The 25,457-nt window shown below is 43.7% G+C and overlaps 1 protein-coding gene across 1 annotated transcript in view; it reads right to left on the bottom strand.

The window, feature by feature from the left end:
* Positions 1-25,457, bottom strand: part of LOC133396617 (cadherin-12-like) — a 108,731-nt gene that overhangs the window by 12,444 nt on the left and 70,830 nt on the right. Inside the window, exons 8-9 of the mRNA XM_061666641.1 lie at positions 14,684-14,937; positions 3,836-3,972 (exon numbers count right to left, since the gene is read on the bottom strand). Of these exons, the coding sequence (XP_061522625.1) occupies positions 3,836-3,972; positions 14,684-14,937 (391 nt within the window). The remainder of the gene's footprint in view (positions 1-3,835; positions 3,973-14,683; positions 14,938-25,457) is intronic.

A 25,457-nucleotide genomic window follows, 5' to 3' on the forward strand; every position in this document is an offset into this window, starting at 1 on the left:
CCAGTCACCCGAAAGACGAATGAGGATAAGCGATATCGAAAACGGATGGAGTCCGCGGCTTCGCATTTATTAGACCTCCTGTGCTAGAACTGAGACCATCCAGAAACGGGAAGTGCTTCAATGCGGACTTTTTCACTGAAGTGTGGAAACCCATCACAAATAACCACTACAAATTTTCACTCCATTTCCGTGATAAAGCGTGAATTTGTTTCATACGTTCACAAGTAGATGCGTTCCACAAACAAATCTGAGTTAGCATGGCCACGGCAGGAGAGCTGGGACATAACGGGGGAACAGTTGAGGAGCTTCATTTATGTAAAAGTAGTGATTTGACTTTGGCACCTTTTTGTGGCAGTTCTAGGCAATTGGGGGGGGGTTTGTCTATTACTTACGGATTAACGCTATTTGTGGCAGGGCTCGCTTACTCTCTATGCTGCGTAAATAGCGATATATACGTTTGTGTATTTTGATTTGGTGGTGTGCCATGAAATTCTGCAAATGTAAAATATGTGCCTCGGTTCAATAAAGGATGGTAAACACTACAAGAGAATGTAGCGAGACAAAACTTCAAATCTTCTTTTGGCAACTGCTGAGTCAAGCTAATCGCAATAAAATCCGGCTGCAATAAAGGACAGCGTAAAACACACAAATGAACATCCAATGATGAGAAATCGCTCCAATGCAATCGTACACGAGCTTCCTCATGGCCTCCAAGCGGGACTATTCTTGCTCACGCCGTGGTTCTCCCTTGCCCTCGTCAGGCTGCTGGCCCTCTCTAGGGCGCCTTCTACTGCCGCGTCTCTGGAGAGCTGCAGATGGCGCTCTCATTTTGCTGCATGACTGCGGCGGCGCTGCACGGCAAGTCTCCTGGGAGCGAGGGAGAGCGGCTGTCGTTTTTTTCTGTCCTTTCGCTTTGTCCAGGCAAGGCGGAACAAAAAGGGAACATGGTAGACGTTTCTATCACTGCCCGAACGGAGAAGCGTCTTGATTACTTCATGCCCTCAGAGAGGGGAATTATATAGAACGAACCCCCACAATTCACTGGGTGCTGGGGACTGAGCCCTGTTGCACATAAATCTGTGAATAATTGACACCCCCAAGAAAGAGGATGGATTAAAAGTGTTTTTTTGTTTGTCTTTTTACAACAAATAAAGTAGTGAAGGGCTGAAGTACTGTCCAAACAACAAATCTGTTTAACTGATGGACTTGATTTTGCCAGAGCTGTGTACTCGCTTGAGTCATGTCGACAGCTCAGTTTTCCAGTTTGGTTCGATTCATAATGGTTTAGATCTGTTAAAACCTGATCAGGCTCGCATTCCGCCCGTCGGATGTTTTGGCAAGATAGACATAGTTACGTGAATATAGAATTGACAATAAAGCCGCAATTTCTGATTAACTCAGATTTGGCCGTTTTCTGGGCTGTATCTGAAATGCTCTGATACTGCAACAGCCATGTTCCAAATAGGAAAGTAGTACTGTGATATGTATCAAGGAAGTACGAGTAATGCATCTCGACGAAGCCGAGCTGTTGGGGAGGAGCTAAGTTTAGCCTCGGTTGTTAGTGGAAGTTATGGAGAGTCGCCGCTGCATGAACATGTGCACTTCTGGTGCATTTTTGGAAATAAATTTCAGCTAAAACGCTTCAGCGATCAGAAGCTGATCAGTTCCCAACGTCTTGGGAACTGAAGTTTTCCACTACAACTTGCACCTGAAAGAAAGAGTACTGAAAAGTTAGGTTGCATATTTGGGAACCTTTTACAGTAGTAACATAAGTTTGTTTTTTGTACTTTACAGAACTGAACCCAGCCATATTGTCAGCTGGAAACAAAGACTTAGTGAGTGTGGCGCACAAACACAAAAGGGTGTGTTTCAGCTGTAAAAGCACCAATCGGAAAAAGTCAATTCCGCATGCAGCAAAATGTTTTGCTGTGTCACGACATGGCCGTCTGCCTCCGCTGTCTCCTCCCAGGAACTCGTAGACTTCATTGTGACTTCAACAAAGCTGCAAAAACAAGCATCAATACCCCCGAGCTCAACCTCCTGCCAAATCTCGTTCAAGGTCAAAAGCACATTTCTGCTCTCAAGTCGGAGGCGGCGAGTCTATCTCTGTCTATACGGGAAAGTGTTCGGCCATTATTTTCCCCCCCGGCAGCCTCCCCGTGTGTCATTCGTCCTCTTGAGAAACGGCCGAGGCCGCCTCGTGGAAGCGATATAAGAAAGCGAGTGAGTTGCAGGTGGGTGAGGTCGATGCGTTCGGGAATATGGTCTTCCCCCGCTGTTTGGTGGTTCACCTCCTGCGATTTTATGTTTTTGTTTTTTTTGTGAGGAAAGTCCAGATATATCGCTGACGACTGCGGTTTCGAGAACTTTTTATAATGTTTGCAAACAGGCGACAGGATGCTTCTAGGTGGACAAAAAAAAAAACTGAAAATGGCAAAGAAACTGAAAATGACAAAAAAATTGTAGTGTTTGGGTTTTCACCACCAGATATTTCCGAAAAGGTTTTTTTTTTTTTTTTTTTTTTTTCCTTCCAAAAAAATGTAGTCTAGCATCCACATCCGAATCGAGTGGATCTCGTAAATAGCTTAACGGAGAAGATCGCAAGCTGCAATGAAAGTGACATACGGCGACCCAAACGTTCATTATCGGATTTGTGGAATGCATTTTTTTCCACAGGTATGTATAAAATATTTGGCTGGGCTGTCTTTTATTGAGTAATTTAGGAAAACGTAATGGCTAGCGTGCTAGCTAATGTCAGCGCTAAAGCGTCAAAAGAATTTGTCTTCGCTATTAATCCGAGCAACAGAAAAGTCAATTAACTAGCCAGCCCCTCAATGATCATCCTAATTTTAAATTTTAATTTGTATATTTATGGCTTCAGTGTAGCCGTTAGCTCCGAGTGGCTCCCCGTCACACAATTCCGCAACGCCAAAGTCCCCCGCCGTGCGCACGCATCGCAAGCACTACCGGCGTGTCGCTGCCGTGACCTTGATAGGAGGCGGGCGATATCCGTTTCCAAGGTGACAGAGATGACGAGAGCGCCGTATTTCACAGAGAGCCCTAATGAATATACAGCGTGGGTAATTTTGATTGAGCACCGGCCTGCCTCGGGGATAATGACTTTGACGCTTCTTAGAAAGAAGGATGACTTGATGACGATGGATTTGCTTATTTATCCCGAAATTTGCTGCACTACCTTCCTTCCGTTGAGATAAAAAAAAAAATAATAATAATAATTAGCTTGGTGGTGTGTCTTAAATTCATCTGCCGTAAAACTCTGCGAGGCTCATGTTTTTACTGCGGCTGAGGTCGTCAGCAAACCGATGTTAAATAATGAAAACAGTGAAGATGAGCGAGCCCCGGGGGATGCCGTTGTGGTTTATCGTGGCCCATAAAGATTTTTGTAAAAAAAAAAAAAAAAAAAAACGCGATTGAATATTGACTGCAGTAAAAGTGTTCAATCAGTCATGGCCGCAATCTTGTTGCTGGTACTCACCAGCGGAGGCAAACGTAATCGCACTCCGTACTTCAGGAGAAGTTCTCCCTAGTTCACATTTCTCCATGTCGCTGCTGTCCCAATTTCCTTTTTTTTATTATTTAAGAGCTTAATCAATCAAGATCTCAACCATGGTTGACTTTACCTCTCCCTATTTACATCTTTCTTTACGTCATGTCGCCATCCAAGGACTTAAGGGGAGGGGGGGGGGGGGGAGCCCATTTTGACAAAGACGCAGAAAGTAGCAGGGATTCAAAGTAAAAAGGTGACATAAAAGTAATTATGAAAGTACAGATACCTGAAAAATCTACTCGCGTACTTGCCAATACCGGTACTCACTGAGCTTGGTGGCCACGATGGAGATGTTGTGCCAGGCCACGCTCTCCCTGTCCAGCACCTCATTGGTGGAGATGGTTCCCTCCGCCGGGTCGATGTCGAAGTAGCTGTCCAGGTCACTCCTCCAGTCGATGGAGTACCTGGGAGACAAACTAAAGTTACTTTTTCCCGCCCTCTGTCGCCTCGGGCAATAATCATGTTGTCAAAGTGTTCATTAATCTTTGGGAATGCTCATTTCCAGCCAATGTGCCGAGGACGACGTATAAATTCCAATCTGCTAATGGGCCACATGCATTTAGGGCTATGCTGAACAAACCATTTGCTCAGCGAGTATAAATGAATTACTTTTTTTTTTGGGGGGGGGGCTCCATTCAGTAGGCATCAATCTCTCAGCCAATCACCAATAAAGGCAGAAAATGTTTCCTACGGAAGCGGCGTGAGACTTGAGCGCAGTCAGCTGATAAAAGGTGGTCTTAATGGAGAAGGATGGTGCTGTCACTCAGCGGTAAATAGCCGTTGTCTTTCTTACTAGTGAAACCCGAAATTTATACAACCCGGTCGTATAAATGTATGTCAAAGGAATCCAAAATGTTGGCAAATGGACAGCTACATTTTTAAATCTGATTTTGGTGTAATTTTTCCTATTTGGATTAGAGTGGACCCCCGGATATTTGACGGCCATTATAACTGAATTGTTCTATTTTATATTTTTTTTTTAAACACAAAAAAATATCTTAAATATGCAGGGATAAACCACTACAAAGCATTTGTGGGTTTGGTTCCCCACAAAAAAGAAGAAAAAAAAGTGATAAATAAAAAAAAATGGAAAAGAAATAGGAAGAAAAAGAGAAAAGAAAATCAGATCATGCCGATATATATTCCAGTATATATTGGTTTTAATAATTTATGCTCTGTTAAATCTTGACACAGTTCTACATCCATACTATGTGATCATTTCTGTTCGTCTCCTGGAAGCTTGCGGTTCTGGATAACATGCTGCAGTACCAGCATAAAACCCGTGGGGGAAATGTTGAGAACACATATGTACTGGAATGTTTTTGGAATGTGGGAGGAAGGCGGAGTACCCGAAGAAACCCCACGCAAGCACGGTGGATTTTCTCCAGGTACTCGGCAAACATGCAAACTCCACGAAATGGCCTGACTCCGGAATCGAACCCAGAACCTTTAAAATGACAGTTAATGAGATTGTAAATGTATCCTCGACTGTCATGTTTCTTGTCAAAAACTTTATCTTCATATTTTGGGAAAATGTGGATTTAGAGCTACTTTTTCTGGTGGATTCATTGCTCAATGTCTATTCCAATGCAAAGGAGTATAGTATAATAACATAAATGAGCCAAGATAATTCTAATTTCCAGCATTCAGTCATTCTTTTATTGTGCAGACAGGCTTTAGTTGTAGAGCTGCATATTTAATCATCCGTAACAAACTCACCAATGTCAGAAAGTATTTAAATATTGATCATAGCCCACTCGTGTTGTACTTGAGCAGTCCAATCACCGCATGGGGGACTGCGGTCCGAGGGCTTTTTGCACTGCATATGCAGTATTTGTCATTTCTCTTGAGAATCCAGCCTGGACTTTTTGAGGACCACCTCGTTATGCCACCATCCTGACTTTCCTTCATCGTGTGGCGAGCTACTTGATCCTCTCATTCATATTCATTAATACATTTTCTTCTTGTCTTTCCCACTGAGTCTCAGAGTGGATGGACGAAGGCATGGCCGGAGGAGGTTTGGCTCATGTGCACAAGATGAGAGAATGATGACCGAAGCAGTTCTCGCTAAATGTTTTACTTTTGGTTTGCCTCCATTTTGTTGCTCGTCCTTTCGTTGAACGCCAGGTTCTTGAATTGTCTTGAAATAGGAAGTCATTTTATTGTTGCGTACAAAACAAATAAATGGAAAGGTCAGCGCCATTTTATGTTGACAAATTATTATGAGGAGGAATGGACTTAATAGTAGATTAATGGATCGTCCCCGGGGACGACCTAGGAGACGCTGGAGAGACTACATCCTTCGGCTGGGAACGCCTCGGGATCCCCCCGGAAGAGATGGATGAAGCTGCTGGGGAAAGGGAAGTCTGGGCGTCCCTGCTAAAGCTACTGCCCCCGCGACCCGACCTCGGATAAGCGGTAGATGATGGATTGATGAATGGATGGATGGAACCTTCCCGGGTTCTAAAGTGACACTATGCTCTCTTGATCAAGAAATTCATACACCTGTATTGATTGACACTGGTTCTGGCGCAAACTTACTCAACTCCCTCCTCGTTAGACGTATGCACTTTAGAACCTTTCACATAAAATGCCACCGCAACACCTATGCTGCAGAGGGCAGTTTTATGGGCAAGATCACTCACCGCACCCAAACACTCACATTGACATTTCCTGATTCTCACTTGGAACGCATTAGTTTTCATGTTTTTGACGCCATGAATCATGACCTTATTTTAGGGAACCCATGGTTGAAATTACATAACCCCCACATTGACTGGTCCTCTGGGCAGGTTATGTCATGGGGCAGCAATTGCCCCCAGAACTGTTTCAAGCCTCCATGTGATGTTCAGGGCTATGTTTCAAATGACAATCCACAGACCCCACCTGGGGATCCTGATTTATCTCAAGTGCCCACCTGTTACCAGGACATTAAAGAGTTTTTTTTCCAAGTCAAAGGCCAAATCCCTTCCACCCCACAGACCTTATGACCGTGCTGTTGACTTGCTGCCTGGAACCACACCCCCACGAGGGAGGTTATTCTCTCTTCCAGGGCCGGAACACAAGGCTATGAAGGAGTATGTGGACGAATCACTGGCAGCCGGGATTATTCGCCCATATTCATCCCCTGCGGGAGCCGGATTTTTCTTTGTGGACAAGAAGGACAAGACTCTGCGACCCTGTATCGATTACCGGGGTCTCAACGAGATAACTATAAAAAACAGGTACCCTCTTCCCCTCATCTCCCCACTGCCTTTGAGTTCCTGGAGGGAGCCAAGATTTTCACCAAACTGGACTTAAGAAATGCATATCATCTAGTCAGGATAAGGGAGGGGGATGAATGGAAAACAGCACTCAACACACCAATGGGACATTACGAGTATTTGGTGATGCCTTTTGGACTAACTAACGCTCCAGCTGTGTTTCAGAACTTTGTCAATGATGTCCTGCGTGACATGTTGAATGTGTACGTTTTTGTATATTTGGACGACGTTTTGATATTCTCCCCGGATGAGGAGACTCACAACATTCATGTTCGCTCTGTGTTGCAGCAGTTACTGCAGAATGAACTACATATCAAGGCTGACAAATGTGAGTTCCACAAGGCGTTGCCAAGACTCAATCTGTGGTCGAACAGCGCTTTTGGTGGCCCAGTGTTAGAAGGGATGTTACCAATTATGTCAATGCTTGCCAGGTATGTGCTGCTAATAAGTCCTCTCGTAAACGTCCTTCTGAGGAGTTGTAACCTCTGCCAATACAACAACGTCCTTGGTCAGACATCTCCACAGACTTTGTGACGGAATTACCGGCCTTGAAAGGAAATACCACCATTCTCACAGTCGTGGACAGGTTCTCTAAAATGGCACACTTCACACTTCACTAAAGACACTGCTGAGTTAATGATACACCAGGTATTCAAGTTCCATGGTTTCCCCAAGAATGTGGTATCCGATAGGGGTGCCCAATTCATTTTGCAATTTTGGAAGGAGTTTTGCAATCTCATAGGTGCTACAGCCAGTCTGTCATCTGGGTTTCACCCTGAAACCAACGGCCAATCCGAGAGGCTGAACCAGGACCTGGAGACTGGGCTCCGATGTCTCGCTTTACAGGAGCCAGGATCCTGGTCTCAGAAACTGGTTTGGGTCGAATTCTCTCACAATTCCCTCCGCTTTGCATCCACTGGTCTATCGCCTTTTCACGTTGTGCATGGCTACCAACCATCTCCATTTCCTGCCATAGCCCCAGAGTCCACAGTTCCAGCGGCATTGAGCTTGGTGAGACGCTGTAGGAGGACCTGGGAGCGAGCCCGCCAGATGCTGCTGCACCAGGGACGGTCCTACAAAACCGCTAACCCTAACCCTGGGTCAGCGAGTTTGGCTCTCTACCAACTTCAAAGCTGTTTAGACTGCACAGACTGGAGTGTCTTTGAAAATTCAGCTGGCAGCCTGGATGAATATATACGGACACTGTCACATCCTATATCAGTTTCTGTGAAGAGGTTTGTGTACCAACAAATCATGTCGCACATTCAACAACAACAAGCCGTGGTTCACTGCTAAACTTAAGCAGCTTCGCCAAGCGAAGGAGGACGCATATCAGAGCGGAGACAGGGCCCTGTATAATTGAGCTAGAAACCAGCTGACTAAAGAAATTAACATTGCAAAGAGGAGCTATGCAGCAAAGTTGGAAAATCAGTTTAGCGCAAACGACTCTAAATCAGTCTGGCATGCATTCCAATTGCTGACTAATTACAAGCGACGATCCCCCCAAGCTGACAACAATAGCACACTAGTCAACAACTTGAATACCTTCTACTGCAGATTTGAAAAGGACAGTTTCACACCACACACCCACCCGGCCGCACCCGCGACCACAACCACACCTCTGACTTCTGCGTTAACCATCCATGAACAGGATGTGAGACGCATCTTCAAACAGCAAAAGATTAACAAAGCGGCAGGCCCGGACCATGTGTCCCCATCCTGCCTCAAAGTCTGTGCGGACCAGCTCGCTCCAGTCTTCACTCAGATCTTCAATAGATCTCTGGAAATGTGCCAAGTTCCATCCTGTTTCAAACGCTCCACCATCATTCCAGTCCCCAAGAAACCTGCAATCTCGGGTCTGAATGACTACAGGCATGTCGCTTTGACATCTGTGGTCATGAAGTCCTTTGAACGTCTCGTGATGGACCACCTCAAGAGTGTCACAGGTCCTCTGCTGGACCCCCTGCAGTTTGCCTACCAAGCGAACAGGTCTGCGGATGATGCAGTCAACATGGGACTGCACTTCATCCTAGAACACCTCGACAGTGCAGGGACCTACGCGAGGATCCTGTTCGTGGACTTCAGCTCAGCGTTCAACACCTTCATCCCTGAACTCCTTTCATCCAAGCTTCTCCAGTTCAGCGTCTTACCTGCCATCTGCCAGTGGATTTACACCTTTCTGACGGGCAGGAAACAGCAGGTCAGGCTGGGGGAGGCCACCTCATCCACATGCAGTATCAGCACTGGGGCGCCCCAAGGTTGTGTCCTCTCTCCGCTGCTCTTCTCTCTCTACACGAACGACTGCACCTCAGCGAACCCGACTGTCAAACTGCTGAAGTTTGCAGATGACACCACTGTTATCGGCCTCATCAAGGACGGTGACGAGTCTGCATATTGACAGGAAGCGGAGCGGCTGGAGCTGTGGTGCGGCCGACACAACCTGGAGCTGAACACGCTCAAGACTGTAGAGATGATCGTGGACTTCGGGAGGCATCCTTCAGCACAGCTGCCCCTCACGTTGTCCAGCTGCCTTGTGTCAACCGTCGAGACCTTCAAGTTCCTGGGAATTACAATCTCTCAGGACCTGAAGTGGGCGACCAACATCAACTCCGTCCTCAAAAAGGCCCAGCAGAGGATGTACTTCCTGCGGCTTCTGAGAAAGCACGGCCTGCCACCGGAGCTGCTGAGACAGTTCTACACAGCGGTCATCGAATCAGTCCTGTGTTCTTCCTTCACAGTCTGGTTTGGTGCTGCTACAAAAAAGGACAAACTCCGACTGCAACGGACAATCAAACCTGCTGAAAGGATTGTCGGTACCCCCCTACCCATCCTTGAGGACTTGTACGTTGCCAGAACTAAGACAAGAGCGTGCAAAATCCTCTCGGGGTCACCAGCTTTTCCAGCGCCTTCCCTCAGGTAGGCGCTACCGATCAATGCAAACTAGAACTAGTAGACATTCCAACAGCTTCTTCCCTCTTGCGATCAACTTCTTAAACACCTAACCTATAATTCCATTACAACAAGCTGGCAATTTTTTGACTTGAGTTCGTTGCCACATTTCTGTGGGGCCAATTATGTATTACTCGTGCACTCACTGTAGTTGTCTCGCCATGCTGCACTATTTGCAGATACAGTATATTTGCACACTGATTGAGGAGTATCTGTAACATTTGTACAACCAACATTGTCCCAGATTATCGCACTACTCGTCACTTTAAAAAGCATACACTCCTTGAAGTCTCAGCGCCCTTTGCACAATGGTCATTGCACCGGACTATTGCAATATTAGTCATTCGAACTGCTCTAAGTGCTAGAGGACTCTGCATCTTTTTACACAATTGTTTTTTGTCAATGTCTTTATGTCTCCAAAGTGTTCTGTAAATTGTACTACAGTCTGTTGTACTAGAGCGGCTCCAACTACTGGAGACAAATTCCCTGTGTGTTTTGGACATACTTGGCAAATAAAGATGATTCTGATTCTGAAACATATTCCACTCTGGGTGGAGTCCAGGAAGCTCGCTCCCAGGTTCATTGGGCCCTTCCCCATCACAAAGAGCCTTCCAGGCTCCCTCCTTCCCCCCGGTTCGTGGATTGGGGGCCCTGTCTTCACTGTGAGGCGCCTGTTGTCGTCTCGTCGGAGGGGGTTTCAATATCTGGTGGACTGGGAAGGCCACGGGCCTGAGGAACGTTCATGGGTGCCACCTGCGTTTATCGTGGATGACTCACTCATTCGGGACTTCCACGTTGCTCATCCAGGTGCTCCGGGGCCGCCTCGGGCCGGCTGTTAGGGGGGGGGGGGGGGGGTACTGTCATGGGAGTGTGTTCCGGTTGTTGTCTTCCCACTGTTGTGCTCCTGAGAGCATCTTCACCACACCTGTGCCTTGTTCAGCCTAATTATACCTTGTATTTAACCTCGCGTCTCATTCTTTCTCGTCGCCAGTTCGTTGTACCTTGTCATCGCATTCCAGCATTCCTTGTTTCCAAGTCACAGACTCACAGTAAGACTAGACCCTGTTCCGATTATCGACCTCGCCTTTTTCCCTCACGTTTTTGTATACTGTTGCCTTTTTTGGATTTCCTGCCTGTGTACCGACCTCTGCCCGTATATTAAACCTCTCTTTTTGAAACTGTCCATTTGTTTTGGAGTTGTGCATTTTTGGGTCCTATCCTCTGTTCCGTTGATGACAGATGGTGTTAATTAGCTCCAGAGAACACCGCACACTGTACTGGAGGGGGAAACATTATGCTCACTCTCGGTAGTCGCTAGTTTTTACACCGTGAATGTTCACCAGCAACCGCGGTCTTTTTGGAGGCGAGCGTTTTAATGCAGAAAAGCTCCTTAAAACCTGACCACCATTCAACATTCATGGTCTTTTGTCTCTCGGATAACAGCACGCACTGCTGCTAAATAGCATAGCGACCTAAAAGCATGCTTGCCTATGCATGACGGCCGCAGCTCTCTATTGTTTTTTACTGCACGATGCACCACTGATCGATGGGCGTGTCGGCGACGCTACGGATGAATATTTAACATGCAGGAGACAAAGTGCAGTTTTACAAGCGAGTGACCTTGTAGTTTTTTTTTTTTGGCTGACCAAATGTCAGCTCCTTGCATTTGTTTTTGTTTAGTCCCATGGTAAAATATTCATTTAAAAACATCTCCGGACCACGTAACGCATGGTGCGTTTGTCCGTCATACCCTGACAGCACATCTCGTCCCGAGCCATCTCTGCGCTTTAATAGATTTGAAGAACAAAAGGCTTCTCATCCATTTTTAAGAACGGTCTATTGTTGCGGCACTCAGGCGGGCCGACATTTGGGGGCGGGGGTTCGTGATGGCGTGAAAGTGTGAGGGCATCAAGAGTTGAGCTTCTCTTGTCACATCCATAACGGGCCGTTGATGTTTAAACGTCTCCCCTGGTAATTACTCGAGACGGAGCAACACTAAAGTGCAAGACTTGAGCTTCTATTAAGATCCTATCGCACGAGTGGACAGTGTTTTACTTGGAGTGCTCTTTTTGTTCCCCCCGCACAGTCTAATCCACTTTCTGTAGAGTTATTTTTATGTCGAAAAAGCTGCACTGCTGCAACAACAATGTGATTGCGTGTGCAGGAAGTGTTAGCTTTGTCATCTTCAGTTTAACTTTAGAAAATCCGCTTTGGTACATCAGTCGGAAACATTTATTTGTTTTGCCGATATTTTGTCCTTGCGGATTTGACCTGGCGTCCGTTTCTTTTTCAGCACTCGGATGAGATTATTGTAAGATATTGTAACAAGGCAGGAACCGGATTGATTTTGAGTCCGACGTCAAAATGATGAGCTATCGTCGTTATTGGTGTTATTTTTCTTTTGTCAGAGTAAGAACAGGAAAGATTCTGAAGGTTATGCATTCCCGATGGCCGAGTTCAAATGTCAAATCGCCACAAGCTCGTGTTCAGCGGTCATTTGGTAGGAACGTGCTAGCAATGTATGATCATGACATCAGTGTAACAATTCTGATAACACTGTTAAATGTTTATATTGTGTGATCTAGTATGAAGTATTTTCAAACTTTAGTAATTCTTGTTCTATGGTTGTGCGAGATGCCTATTCATTTTGAACCATTCCTTACCTCTTCCTCTTTTTCTGGGAATTTTGCTGCATTTTAAATCCCTTTTACACGTTTTCAACAAGATAACTGCATAGTTATTTTACGACATATTCACCAAGACTTTTTAATATAAATAAAAAAAACGTACTTTTTCAGGAACAGCAAATTTATAAAACATTTTTTAAAACTTTTTATCAACAACAAAATATTGGGTCTTATTTAACAGCACTTGTGACGACAACACTTGTTCTTGAATCCTTCTTATGCAATTTTTCAAAAAGACTGCATTGATTTTACGCTTTATTTAATCTCATCAAAAACGAAATATTGGGTCTTGTCCAGAAATACTTTTTCGGACAAATTTTTTTTCTTTTTTTAAGCACTTTTTAAAGAAAACTGCATTGTTTTTATGACCATTTTTTTCTGCTTCTTATCAGTAACCAAATATCGGGCCCTGATTCACCAAGTATTCTTTCAATTATTAAAAATGTGTTATCTCTTTTACTCACTTTTTCCAAGAAGACTGCAATTTTTTTACGACATATTTTTGGCTTCTTTTAACAATAAGATTTTTTTATTATTATTTCTTCTTATGAGATTTTACTGATGGAACACTTGCCGAGACATCAGATTTGTTCTTAAATCCATCCATCCAGCCATTTTCTGTATTTCGCTTATCCTCGCGGGTGAGCTGGCGCCTATTTTGGCTGACTTTGGGCGAGAGGTCTGGGAACACCCCGGACTGATCGCCAGCCAATCGCAAATCGAGCCTCACTACATTTCATTGTCTTCTAACTGTACGAACCCAAATATATTGGGTCTTATTCACCAAGACATCTGGTTTGTTCTGAAATCCTTCTTGTGAAAATATACTGATAAATATTTGAATGTCAACATGAAGCCTGACTACCTCTCAGAAAGTCGGCGCGCTCGTAAGGTCGAGACAAGTTCAGAGCCGCCAAGCGACGGCGCTAATGTGATTGCGATGTTGGGACGGCATTGATTGATTGATTGTTCCTGCGGTTGATGACAAAAGTCCTCCACTTGGAAGGCGGCGGCGGCCTTGATGAACAAGGACCGCAGACATCGACGAGCAGATTAAAAGACCTAAACGCTTCAATCACGCGGCTCGGAAAGAAAGCGTCAGGACGGTCCGTCCAATAGCGAGCAGCCGCATTGTGTTCTTCCCAAGCAGTGTCGTTAAGAGAGCACTTCATTAGGAGGCCAAAGCGCTTCATTTGTTCTCATAATTACATTTAGATTTATAATTGGAAATAATTGCATTACATCTACATGTTTGTCAATGTCCATTGTTAGAATGGGCTGGAAATGTTGGGCCTCGTTTGCTAAGACTTCTCAGGACAATAATTTTTTTTCCCCCTAAATCTTTCTTCCACACTTTTTCAAGAAGACTGTTTTAGTTTCCTAAAATAGCAAGACATCTAACAACAACACCCACGGGTAAACGATTCCCCTCTAAAAGGCTTCGAATTGTTTATAGATGCCATAAGGTGGTGGTGGTGGTGGTAAAGCACTACTTTTGTCTAAATGGAGCTCCTCAACTCACTCAGAATGGTGCCTCTGAGCACAAAAACAGTGAATAGTGAGTTTTTCAGTGAATAACAGAGGATAGGTTAAAAATAAATCTCCAAATGGGTGAATTCGCAAATGCCGAACCACATTTTTCCACAAGGCATTTTTTCACTTTAACTACAAATTATTACCCTTTTTTTGCCCAGACTTCATGTTTGTTCTCAGGCAAATTTTTTGAATCCATCTTACGCACCTTTTCACAATGATTTTCACAATTACACCCCCCCCCCCCCCCCAATCACGTCTAACAAAATACGACAACAGATTTTTTTAAAAATCAGTCTTATGCTCTTTTTCAATGTTTTCTTCAGTCTTTTTTTTATATAACATTTTATCTCAGCATGGGGTTTAATTTATTTCATTAACACTCTTTTGAAATCCAATATGGTTTAGCAAAATCATTGTTGAAATCCCTTTATTGTTTTGTCACATTTGTTTTTAGATCATCAAAGTACATTTTCATTTCTGTAATGACTTTTTTTTTTTTTCAATTTCCTTAATTATTTTGCAAAGCTACAAATACCTCCTGAGTGGTTTGTTCCGTTTTGTAACCATGACAACCATGCAGTTTGCTTAATGGAAATACTGTTGCTGTAGTTGACGTCTGCGGACGACCGGCTTCCAGAAAGGAAGATTTATTTTTTTTTTTTCTTGGAGTTGAACGTCACCTGACTGGACTGCTACTGGCGTCCAAGTCCTGCGCCGTCACCGCGCCAATGATGGTGCCCGCCGGTGTGTCCTCGTACACATCCATCACGTAGGCGGGCTTATTGAACACCGGAGGCTCGTCAACATCCAGGACGTTAATCTTCACCGTCGCCGTGTCTTTGAAGGCCCCGAAGGTCTGGAATCGGGGATCCAGATGAGCGTTGGACGCGTCAACCTTGAAGGTGTATGCCTTCTTGCTCTCGTAGTCCAGCGGCTGGAGGACAAAAATAAGAAAACGAGACGGGTTCAAGTAACAATCACCAGCAACTGGCAACTGCCGGTTATTTGTCATCTCAAGCCATTATGGTGTCATTACCAAGAACATCCAATTGATAAGTTGTTTTTGGAAGTCAGTGTCAAGCTGGATGAACCAGATCAGTGGTTGCCAACCGTTTCTATGCTCTGCTCCCGCAGAATAAACGCTTAGAACCCCCATACAAGTGATAATAACAATAATAGCACCCCCTGGATAGCTAGAAAACAAATTAGCATCTGCCACCGATTTGTGAGATGGACATGAAATCCGGCGAACTTGTTCATCGTGAAAAGACTCACGAAAATCAATCAAGAACCTATGCAGTGTTTGTTGGCCATTTTGTTTTCGAAGGTGTCATTCTACGAGAATTTTGGCCATTTGCAGGGATTGAACATGAACAAATGTGACCTAAATGTCACAAATCAGTAGCTCGGTATACTAGACAGGGCAACACTTAATTGCCAAAGTTGTGGTGGCTCTGACAAGTGTGATTATCAGTACTCGCCATCAGATGGACACCAAATTTGGAAAGCATGTTTTTCATGACTGAATGAGATAATCTATGTTGTGAAACAGTTTGTAAGACAATTTGGTTTAAAGGTGTAATTCTTTGAGTATTACGGCCATTTCCTGGTTGTGCCTAACCAGACTCTTCCTGGGGAAATTCAATCGGAAGTGGGTGTTAGATAATATAATTTGTCTCAATTGTCAAAGTGAGTTTTCTTCACGGTCTGTGAGCAGAGCTTGGTGGAAAAGAAAGCTAGGACCCCGCCGGAATGTTACAAAATAAATTTAAAAAAATCTCATCGGCAGATTAATTTGTTGATGATAAGATGCATAAAAAGTCTAAAATGAACAGGAAGTCTGCCATTTTAAATTCAAAGTCGTAATTTGGCCAATTCCAAGGGTCGTAATTTAACCAACTTGATCAGCCAAATGAGCCAAAATCTGAATTATGAACCAGTGGGGCTTTGTTACCACAGCAACCGGGGGACCAGCAAGCGGCTATTTATTCTGAAATAGCCCGGAGTGTGAAGGGAGAGACTAGCAGAGAAAGCTGAAAAACAAATCCTGACATTTTCACTCCAGGAGGCAGCAGTTTATCACAAAGCTGCCGAGTGACACTTATAAATTTAGCGTTCCAATAGAAATAGCTGAACTTTTCCCCTCGTGCACAAAACTTCTCATGAATGAGAAGTTTTTGAGAGGTTCACGTGTTCAACCTTCCAGCAGCTTCCGACACGTCAGCTCAGGGTCAATTTGTCAAACGCGAGCAGACGAATGCGCATCGCCGACATGTCTACGTCTGAGGCGTGAACGTCCTGACAGCGGTGACATGCTTGTTCTCGCCTCCGCCTGTCTTCTGCCCTCTCATGTGAGACCACCCACGCTCTGCGAGACCTCACCGCGGTCACGCTCCGCCGGCCCCGCAGTCGCACGAGAGACGTTCGCGTTCCGTGTACTTCAAATGGACTAACAAGGCGGCACCTCGGCAACAACGCCACCTGCCTTCCCGTCCCGGGACACCTGATTTCTCTGGCAGCTTGTTTGGAAAGCGGTTACGATAGCTTTTGAATGAGGGGAAGTGATTGTTTTCTGTGTGACCTTCCACCTAAACTAGTCGGAGTGCAGCTTCTCGAAGATGTAGTGTGCTTTTCCAAGCTATCTGTCATCTTGATTTTTATGGTTGTTTTTTTTTACGAAAGTAGGACTTTCGTTAAAAAAAAAAAGAAAGTAGGACTTTTTGCACAATAACTTTACAATTGTGGTCCCAGGAGGTTAAGTGGGCTGGTTCACGGTGGTTCACATGACCTTACCCAAGGCCAAAATGTTAACAAACTCAGTTACTGAAAATGCCACTTCTGTGACCTGGAAAAATGGATGCTAATTTGTCTACAATCTTTTTTTATCCATCTATCCATTTTCTGAGCCGCTTCTCCTCACTAGGGTCGCGGGCTGCCGGAGCCTTTCCCAGTAATCTTCAGGCAGGAGGCGGGGTACACCCTGAACCGGTCACCAGCCAATCGCAGGGCACACACAAACAAACAACCATTCGTGCTCACATTCACACCTACGGGCAATTTAGAGTCTTCAATCAACCTAGCACGCATGTTTTTGGGATATGGGAGGAAACCGGAGTGCCCGGAGAAAACCCACGCAGGCACGGGGAGAACATGCAAACTCCACACAGGTGGGGCCGGGATTTGAACCCCGGCCCCCAGAACTGTGAGGCAGATGTGCTAACCAGTCACACACCGTGCCGCCACGCCAGCACAAAGCTCCCTGTCCACACGCTGGCTGTTAAATGGGACTGTGTTTTATTTTTTTATGCACATTTTGCCTTTATCTGTGTGACAAAATTGTGGCTTTCTCTGTAGTTCTTCAAAATCGCTCTGGCTTTTTTGTGTAACCTGCAAACACACACTACTATACTTTAGTTTCCTATGCTATATACGAGAAGTGCATTTTTTTTCCAAGTCCTAAACATAAATTGCATCGGTTTGAGGTGAGACTTGAGACGTCACAGGCATCCTCAGATGTTCGTCAAGTCGTCAGTCTTCTTAATTTTATGGTCGTCTTCCCGTGGAGCAGGTGTCCGTTAAAGGACGGCGGTGGGGAGGAGAAGAGAAGAAAAAAAAAAGATGCCAAGGCCTGCCAATCTAAAAGCAATCACTGACCATCAACTGCCGTGATTGGTTTGATTACAGCGCAGCAGATGCAACCGCACCAGGCTCTTGTAGCCGCACTGGGGAAATGCAGCAGGAAATACACTCTGTCCTTTTCCACGGCGGCGGCTGACAGCCTCGCCTCCCAGATTCAACATCTCCCTTTTAGAAGACAGAATTCATTGCGGCTGGTTTTCAAAGCTCCCGACTAAAAGGCCTCAAACGCCTGGACAAACGACGACGGCATGTATCGGAAATCAGCAACAGCAGAAAGAGATTGAACATTCCGTCCCAACACGGTGGTAACACGTTGTAGGATCCGTTTTTAAGGAGGTCAGAGTGCTGTTTTGATCCAACTAACACGAGGTGACTGGGGTTCAAATGCCTCCAGGCCGACTCAATTCAGTCCTTGAGTGCTTTTGCGCTGATAGCGAAGCAGGCCTTTGATGACTTCACTGGCTCTTAATTCAAGTGCGAGACCACCATGCACAATGTGGCTACCAGGGCGAAGAGTGGCAGAGTTTAAGCTATATTAGCAGAAAACAGACTATAATACATAACTATTAATTAAAATGAAGGAAAACATTGAGCACATAAATATTACAGTTCTGTAGTCTGTAGATCTAACAGCGATGTCTTTCTATTTGTTGGGCTACTGTATTTATTTTGACCCAAAATAATTCATTTTTGTATTTATATGAATAATAATAAAATACAATAAATGTATTTATTATAACACAAATGCATTGTAATATTGCATAGTTACATAGCAACATTTACATTTGTAACTATATAATGTATATTTTGGCTTATTGATTAATTTGATTGAAAAACAAAAAATAAATATAATTACAGATTATTTTTGGGGCTCATTGATTTACACATACTGGTGCTGGGAGAGCTACAAATGATTTTAATTTAATATTTTTTTTTATTTATACAATTTAAGAAAATGCCTTTTTTAGTTAATGTCTTCTTATTCTTGATAAAAAAAAGTACATTTAAAACATAGAGGGGCTTATTTATACATTCATACATAAACAGAAAAAGTTTCAATGTAAGTATTCTTAAAATAATACAAATTTGATTTAAAAATATAAATAAATCTTGCATTTGCAATTATTTTAATGGTTCATTGATATTGATTTTTTAAATACAGTCTTGGTATTGCCATTATTTAAAAAAATATATCTATATATTGTGTATATATAGTGTATATCACTGCCATCCAGCAGAATCCTTGTATTTCCAAAACCATTATTTGTAGGGTTTCATGGGATTGCTAAAAAGTGCAAGCTATTTTCAACGCTATAGATTGGTCGCTAATTTGTAAAAATAACATTACTAATAGTATATAGCATACATTTTGGCAAAAAAGTCATACATTGACCAAATACGGACATAGGCTTCCACCCTGCAGTGATGATACACTTTTTTTTTTGTTTTGTTTTCTAACTTGGTGTATGGATAGTGACCTGGTACTGAGGGCTTGCGATTGAGTGTAAAGGGAAGCAGCACGCGTGAGGTTCAGCTGAAGCGTGGGTGGAAGAGGAGCGGCAGTGCCGGGTGGTTGGCCGGGGGGGCGCGGACGAGACCTCATTAGCGGTCTCGCGCTGCATCTCCACCGTTAGGAAAAAGAGGGAAATAGGTCCTCTCAGTGTGGAGCGAGCGCTCCTTTGCACGCAAAGATCAGTGCTACATTTGCCTTCTGCTCGCTTGTCTACCACGTAGAAAGCGAAGCCGGCCTGCTGGACAAACAACCTTTCAGGTCATATAATTGCAAATACATTTAAAGGCTAGGGGGGTGGGGGTGTTGTTGTTCTGGGCCGGTGGATGCCATGATGACAAAGGACAGGTTTTTTCTTTTCTTTTCTTTTTTTTTTTTTTTTGAAGCTTCATTCTTTGAAAAATAAATGCGGCATGTTCAAAACTGACCACATATGATTCTTGAATCAGTCAATTATTCCGCCAGAAGATGATCGCCAAATCTGGCTTGTTTTATTTCATTAAAGGCATTGGTTAGCTAGCATTGGTGGTTAGCATGTCTGACTCACAGTCCTGAGGTTCGGGGTTTTCTCCAGGTGTTCCGGCTTCAACTTCACTGAAAGGTGCTTTTGAGACTTCCCCATTTCACCCAAAAAAGTTGAGATGTTCCATTCCAAAATATGTGATCTAGCTAACAGGTTGGAGGATTTTGGCTAATGTTAGCATTTAATAAGCACATAGTGGACCATCAGTTAGCAACATGGTTCCGTTGACTGTGACAAGCTGAATGTGTTCTGTTTTACAAACATATTTTGAATTTCTGAAAGGTTTTCATACCAAATTGATATTTCACTATGACACTGTGGACATTTTAAGTTTGACAAAATCAACTATACACATGGTGAAAATTGTGAATCATAAGTGTAAATATTGACTCCACAAATTTCTGTTTCAGCCCATTTTGAAATACTGTATACCTTTGATTCTTTGGCACATCTATATTGTACCGTGACAATATTGCACATTTCATTATGTATAGGTAATTTTAGAAAATAAACACAAAAATATTTTTTTTTTTTTACATCTATGTTGCCATGAGAGACAATAATTTAAATTTACTTGAATTTGTCTCACACAAATGAGTTTAGAGGTGCATATGGCGACATGACTAACAAGCAGAATGTCTTCACTCCAGTTTATGAAAGAGTCGTCATCTCCGAACAAGTTTGTCATTTAACAGGAATAACATGAGGCCAGTAGGGGGCGACGAGGAGCTTTGTGTTAATGAGAAGATGAGCTAACGTGTCAGAGAATCAAACTAGATGTGGTGGCCATAAGGGAAATATCCCAGGAAGTCATTCTCTGACTTTTTCCAGGAGGTTGACCTAGTTTGACGTGATTGGCTGCCAGGCAGCGGGCGTCCACCTGCGCTCGGGTTTCAAGCTTCTCATCACAGTCCGAGCCCGGTGCGGATGCCACGAGGAAGCGTATCGACGGCAAAATTTTGCTTGCCGCTTTTCCTCGTCGCGTGTCGAGTGCACATCACAACTGCAGGCACTTGAAATTCCAGACAGGTTCTCATGCCCTTTGATATGCAAATGTGCACCTTCAGTGCACCGCCACTGACGCCGAATGAAGCATCCTCACGCTTCACAATAGAACCTGAGTTGCTCCTAATATGGACCATGAGCTAATCAAGGCATCGCGCCTTTTGCCGCTTTTTTCCCAGCGGCCAACCAGTAGAACCACAAATGAGCTTTCTTTCCTTGGAAATGAAGTCGTACGGAACGAGGTTTGAGAGGTGCGGTCAAAGAGAGAAGAGAGAACGAGAGAACAAGGCAAAAACAACAACGCAATAACTGCGTGGTAAATGGCCAACCGGAGCTGATGTCACTCACAAGGCCACACGCCTTAACGGCACATGGCAACACACATCAGACTTTCGGCTGAATTGTACTTTACAAAACCAGATTGTTCTCATAGTTATATTTCTCAATACAGTTCTTTACTAAAAACAATGGAAAATAGTGCTGTTTTTCTGGAACTGATATCAGTTTAATTTATTTCAAAGGGGAAAATGTAGGATGGGCGATCGGTATAGGACTGACATCGAGTAAGTCCTCCTCGCCAGTAGTTGATCCTACACTTCAGCGGTTTGACACACTGTCGAATAATCATGTGCGCCAGAGAGAAAGAGAGCCCAATTTGTCATTGTGTTAATTGACATTTGTATCAAAAGTACGAGTGGTATTGGTATCTGGGAGTACTTCAGTGAATACTCATACTGGTATGAGTATCTGTCTTTTTTACAAAAGTACTGGAGTGACTCCAAATACCGGAGGCAAATCTCTTGTCTGTTTAAAACACAGTTGGCGAATAAAGAGGATTCTGAGTAGTAGTAGTGGCAAAACGCCTGCAAAGAATTTGAGTGCAAATGAGAGGACAGTCCAGGAAGTTGAAAAGAAGCATGTTTTCATTCCAAATCAAGTGCCAGAAAAAAAGCGTCAGTTGCCGCGTAGACGCAGGCGTAAAAGAGGAATTCGCTTTGGAATATTGAATGTTCTCCTCACACCGGCACCGGCCATTATAATGAGCGAGGAAGGGGGGTCGCCGCGGTCTTGTGCCAGGGCCCGTAGGGGGGAGTCAGCATCACTTGGAATCACAAGCAGGCTGATTCCATTTGTTTGCAATGCAGCGCAAAAGGTGTTACGTGGAGAGATTAAAGAGCGGCAGAAAAAACATAAAAAATATTGAATCTGTCAGCCTTGCGGCAGCGGCGTTAAATCTGCTAAAGCGCATTATCATATATTTACAAAGACACTTATGAATCATTAACATGTCTCACGTGACTTATCCAGCTGGAGTGACTGAAAGTCAAGCTAACTAGCGAATTGAATGACGCGGGTGCTGGCAAATGTTGTCGGATTTCATTTGGTGGTCAAAACTTTGAAGTTTGGAGCACAGTGATTGTGGTCTTGGTGATATTCTGGACCGCTTACAACTAACCAAAATCCACAACGACCAGCCAACATTGAAGGTTTGTCAATGCTAAGCTATGCTCTTTTTTCTTCCACATTTGTCATTGGGGCGTTATTAGCAATCCCAGTTGCAGGCCATATGGCTAAATAATGCACCCTCCAAATAGCGATAAATAGTACAGTACATTTGTGGAGTGCGCAGCTCTTTGTCGGAGCTGAACAAATGATTCCCCGTGCGGAGCTGAAAAATGCAAACAGCAAAAACCAACGACTTGCATTTTTAAGACTGGTGACTCACGAGCACAGCTTGTGCTATTTAAATCGGCAAACGGTGTCAGGTGACGGTGCGTCGACTCGAGACGTTGCCGATGGGTCAGGAAAGAATCTTTTGAAAGATGCCAAAAGTAGAACAGTGCCCAAAGTGTACCAATATAAAGTCAGGCCTTAGCAAGCGCTCACATTTTCAGGAGAGGAAAAATAGGAATAAGTTCCTGCAATGATGTTATTCTTAGTGTGGTACTCCCTCTAGTGGGAGGGGAAAGGATAACTGAATTAAAAATTCAAACTCTGTAAAATGTTAGTGGCTTGAACTTTTTTTAAAAATTCAGTACATTTGTTCTGTACAGTTCAGTTGTATTTAACTTAAGTTCACTCTTTTGCATTTGATTTAGAATTGTTTATCAGACATTCAGGTAAAATGTTTAACTTTTATAGGCAATACATTTTAATTGAATCATTTTTTTCAGTAGTTTTTTTCCCTCTATTTCAGCACAATGTTCTTTCCATACTCGAGATTTATCAGCATTTTATTAGGCTGTATTTTTGTGGTTAAATTAGAAGATGATACTTTTTTTTTTTTATTTAAGTTTAAAGGGGACATACTGTGCATTTTTTCCAAAATTTAAAACAGTTCCCAGGTGCCTTAACCTTCTGCGTAAAAATATTGTTTTTCAACAAGCTCATTTGTTGTTTACCTACAAAATATAGTTAGTCCGATAATGATGTTTCCAAATGTCATTTTGAGACACCCTTTGTATTGTAATATCGTTCTTATATCGTGTCACGCTTCCCTTGGTCGTCTCACATCAACTGTAGTTAAAACTCAATTGGAACCCGTGAAAATATAAAGCTGGATTCAAAGTTTGGACTGAGCGGCAATAAAGAGCATCAGAAGCAGCAGCAACAAGCGAGAAAATGACCGTCAAACTGAATTCGAGAGTGTTTTTGAGCCCGACATAACCTTTCTACGGTGAGCGAGTGAATACGCAGTAGAGATTTCTTTTTGGCCGAGTGTGCCGCGGGCAGTAGACTCCGTTCAATAAGATGGTCATCAGGAGAGAAAAGATTACATGGCCCAAAGAGAACCCTCCTCCGCTGCCACAGGCACCAGCGAGGAAGGAGGGATGCTCACTTTATTGTGCTGCCATCAATCACATCAGTTTATGTCCTCTCTTGCCTCCATCGCTCTGCTCGCATCACACTGGACCTTTCTGAGCGCTTGGCAGTGGCCCCGTTCTTTCCAGACCGCATTTGGACCCACTGAGACTGACTATTGATGCCGCTTTTAGACCACGAACACATGAAAACTCTGCAGGAGCATCTCATCTTATTACTGATTGTGGTAAAACCACTACTGGCCTTTGTCCACAAACTATAACCAACAAATGTGAGGGCTTTTTAGAAAAAAAACAACAACACATGAATAAAGTTGTTTTGGGATAAGATACAGAAACAACATAAACAAGTGAATTTATGACACTCGAATATCAAATTTACTTCATAGAAACAAGATCAACTTAAGATGGAAGTTATTAGGGTTACACATTCCAAGTCAAATCAAGAAATTTCGCTGCCATTCTCCACTCGCATTCAATAACTAAAATGCAAATGTCTCGCAATTTAGCGTCACTTATCTGTTTGTTGCGTGGACGCAGCTCAAATTTTGCAGCAATCGGACAATATTTCAAGGAGTGGTTTGTCTTTGAATGATCACTGGAAATGGCCACAATAACCCTCAAAATGGCTGCCTAAAAACCAAAATGGACAACTTTCTGAAACTTTTCTGGCATGGCTTCCTGAGACTTTTTGGTGGGTCTACTTATGATAGATATGGCTACCAAACTTCATGTTGCTAAGTTAACCTGGCTTTAGGGCCTGAATTTTCAATTTGCTCCAACATCCAAAATTTCCATAATTTGGTTGCTTCAAACCAAAATTGATTTTTTTTTTTTTTATTTATTTATTTATGGCGGCACGGTGGACGACTGGTTAGAGCATCTGCCTCACAGTTCTGAGGACCACGGTTCAATTCCCTGGCCCCGCCGGTGTGATGTTTGCATGATCTCCCCGTGCCTATGTGGGTTTTCTCCGGGCACTGCGGTTTCCTCCCACATCCCAAAAACGTGAATGGTAGGTTAATTGACAACTCTAAATTGCCCGTAGGTGTGAATGTGAGTGCGAATGGTTGTTTGTTTGCATGTGCCCTGCGATTGGCTGGCAACCAGTTGAGGGTGTACCCTGCCTCCTGCCCGATGACAGCTGGGATAGGCTCCAGCACGCCCGCGACCCTAGTGAGGAGAAGCGGCTCAGAAAATGGATGGATGCATTGATGATTTATTTCTTTTTAAAATCTTTTTGGGCATGGCTTCCTGAGACATTTTTGTGTGTTTACTAATGATAGACATTTCTACCAAATTTCATGTTGCTAAGTGAAACTGGCTGCAGGGCTGAATTGTCAAATTTGCTTGAACTTTCCAAAAATAGTCACTTTAAACCAAAATGGACGACTTTCTTGATCTTTTCGGGCATGGGTTCCTGAGACATTTTTGTGTGTTTACTAATGATAGACATTTCTACCAAATTTCATGTTGCTAAGTGAAACTGGCTGCAGGGCTGAATTGTCAAATTTGCTTGAACTTTCCAAAAATAGTCACTTTAAACCAAAATGGACGACTTTCTTGATCTTTTCGGGCATGGGTTCCTGAAACCTGTGTGTGTTTTCACTCTACTCTTTCATGTTTCTCGGTGAAACTGACTCAGATGGCTGAATTTTCAGAACATTCTGGGGGCGGGGGCATAGAAACTAAGACATTTTAAAAATGGCGTCTAAATGTGGGTCTAGTGTTAATGGACAGTGTTCTCCAACCCAAGTAATCCCTAGAATGGACCTCTTCAGCATCACGTGTGCACCAGCTCAAAAACACACACTCCAATACCATACTACCTACTCAGTCACCTGGTGAGGTGTTATTTTTCCGAACCGGCCTTCCGGATCCCCTGCCGCTCCGAGGTATTGTTTCCTCTCAGCGCCTTGGCCGGCCTCCGATCACCGCCGAGCCAAAAATAGCCG

The sequence above is a fragment of the Phycodurus eques genome, chromosome 21 (genome assembly GCF_024500275.1).
Source record: "Phycodurus eques isolate BA_2022a chromosome 21, UOR_Pequ_1.1, whole genome shotgun sequence".
Taxonomy (NCBI): Eukaryota; Metazoa; Chordata; class Actinopteri; order Syngnathiformes; family Syngnathidae; genus Phycodurus; species Phycodurus eques.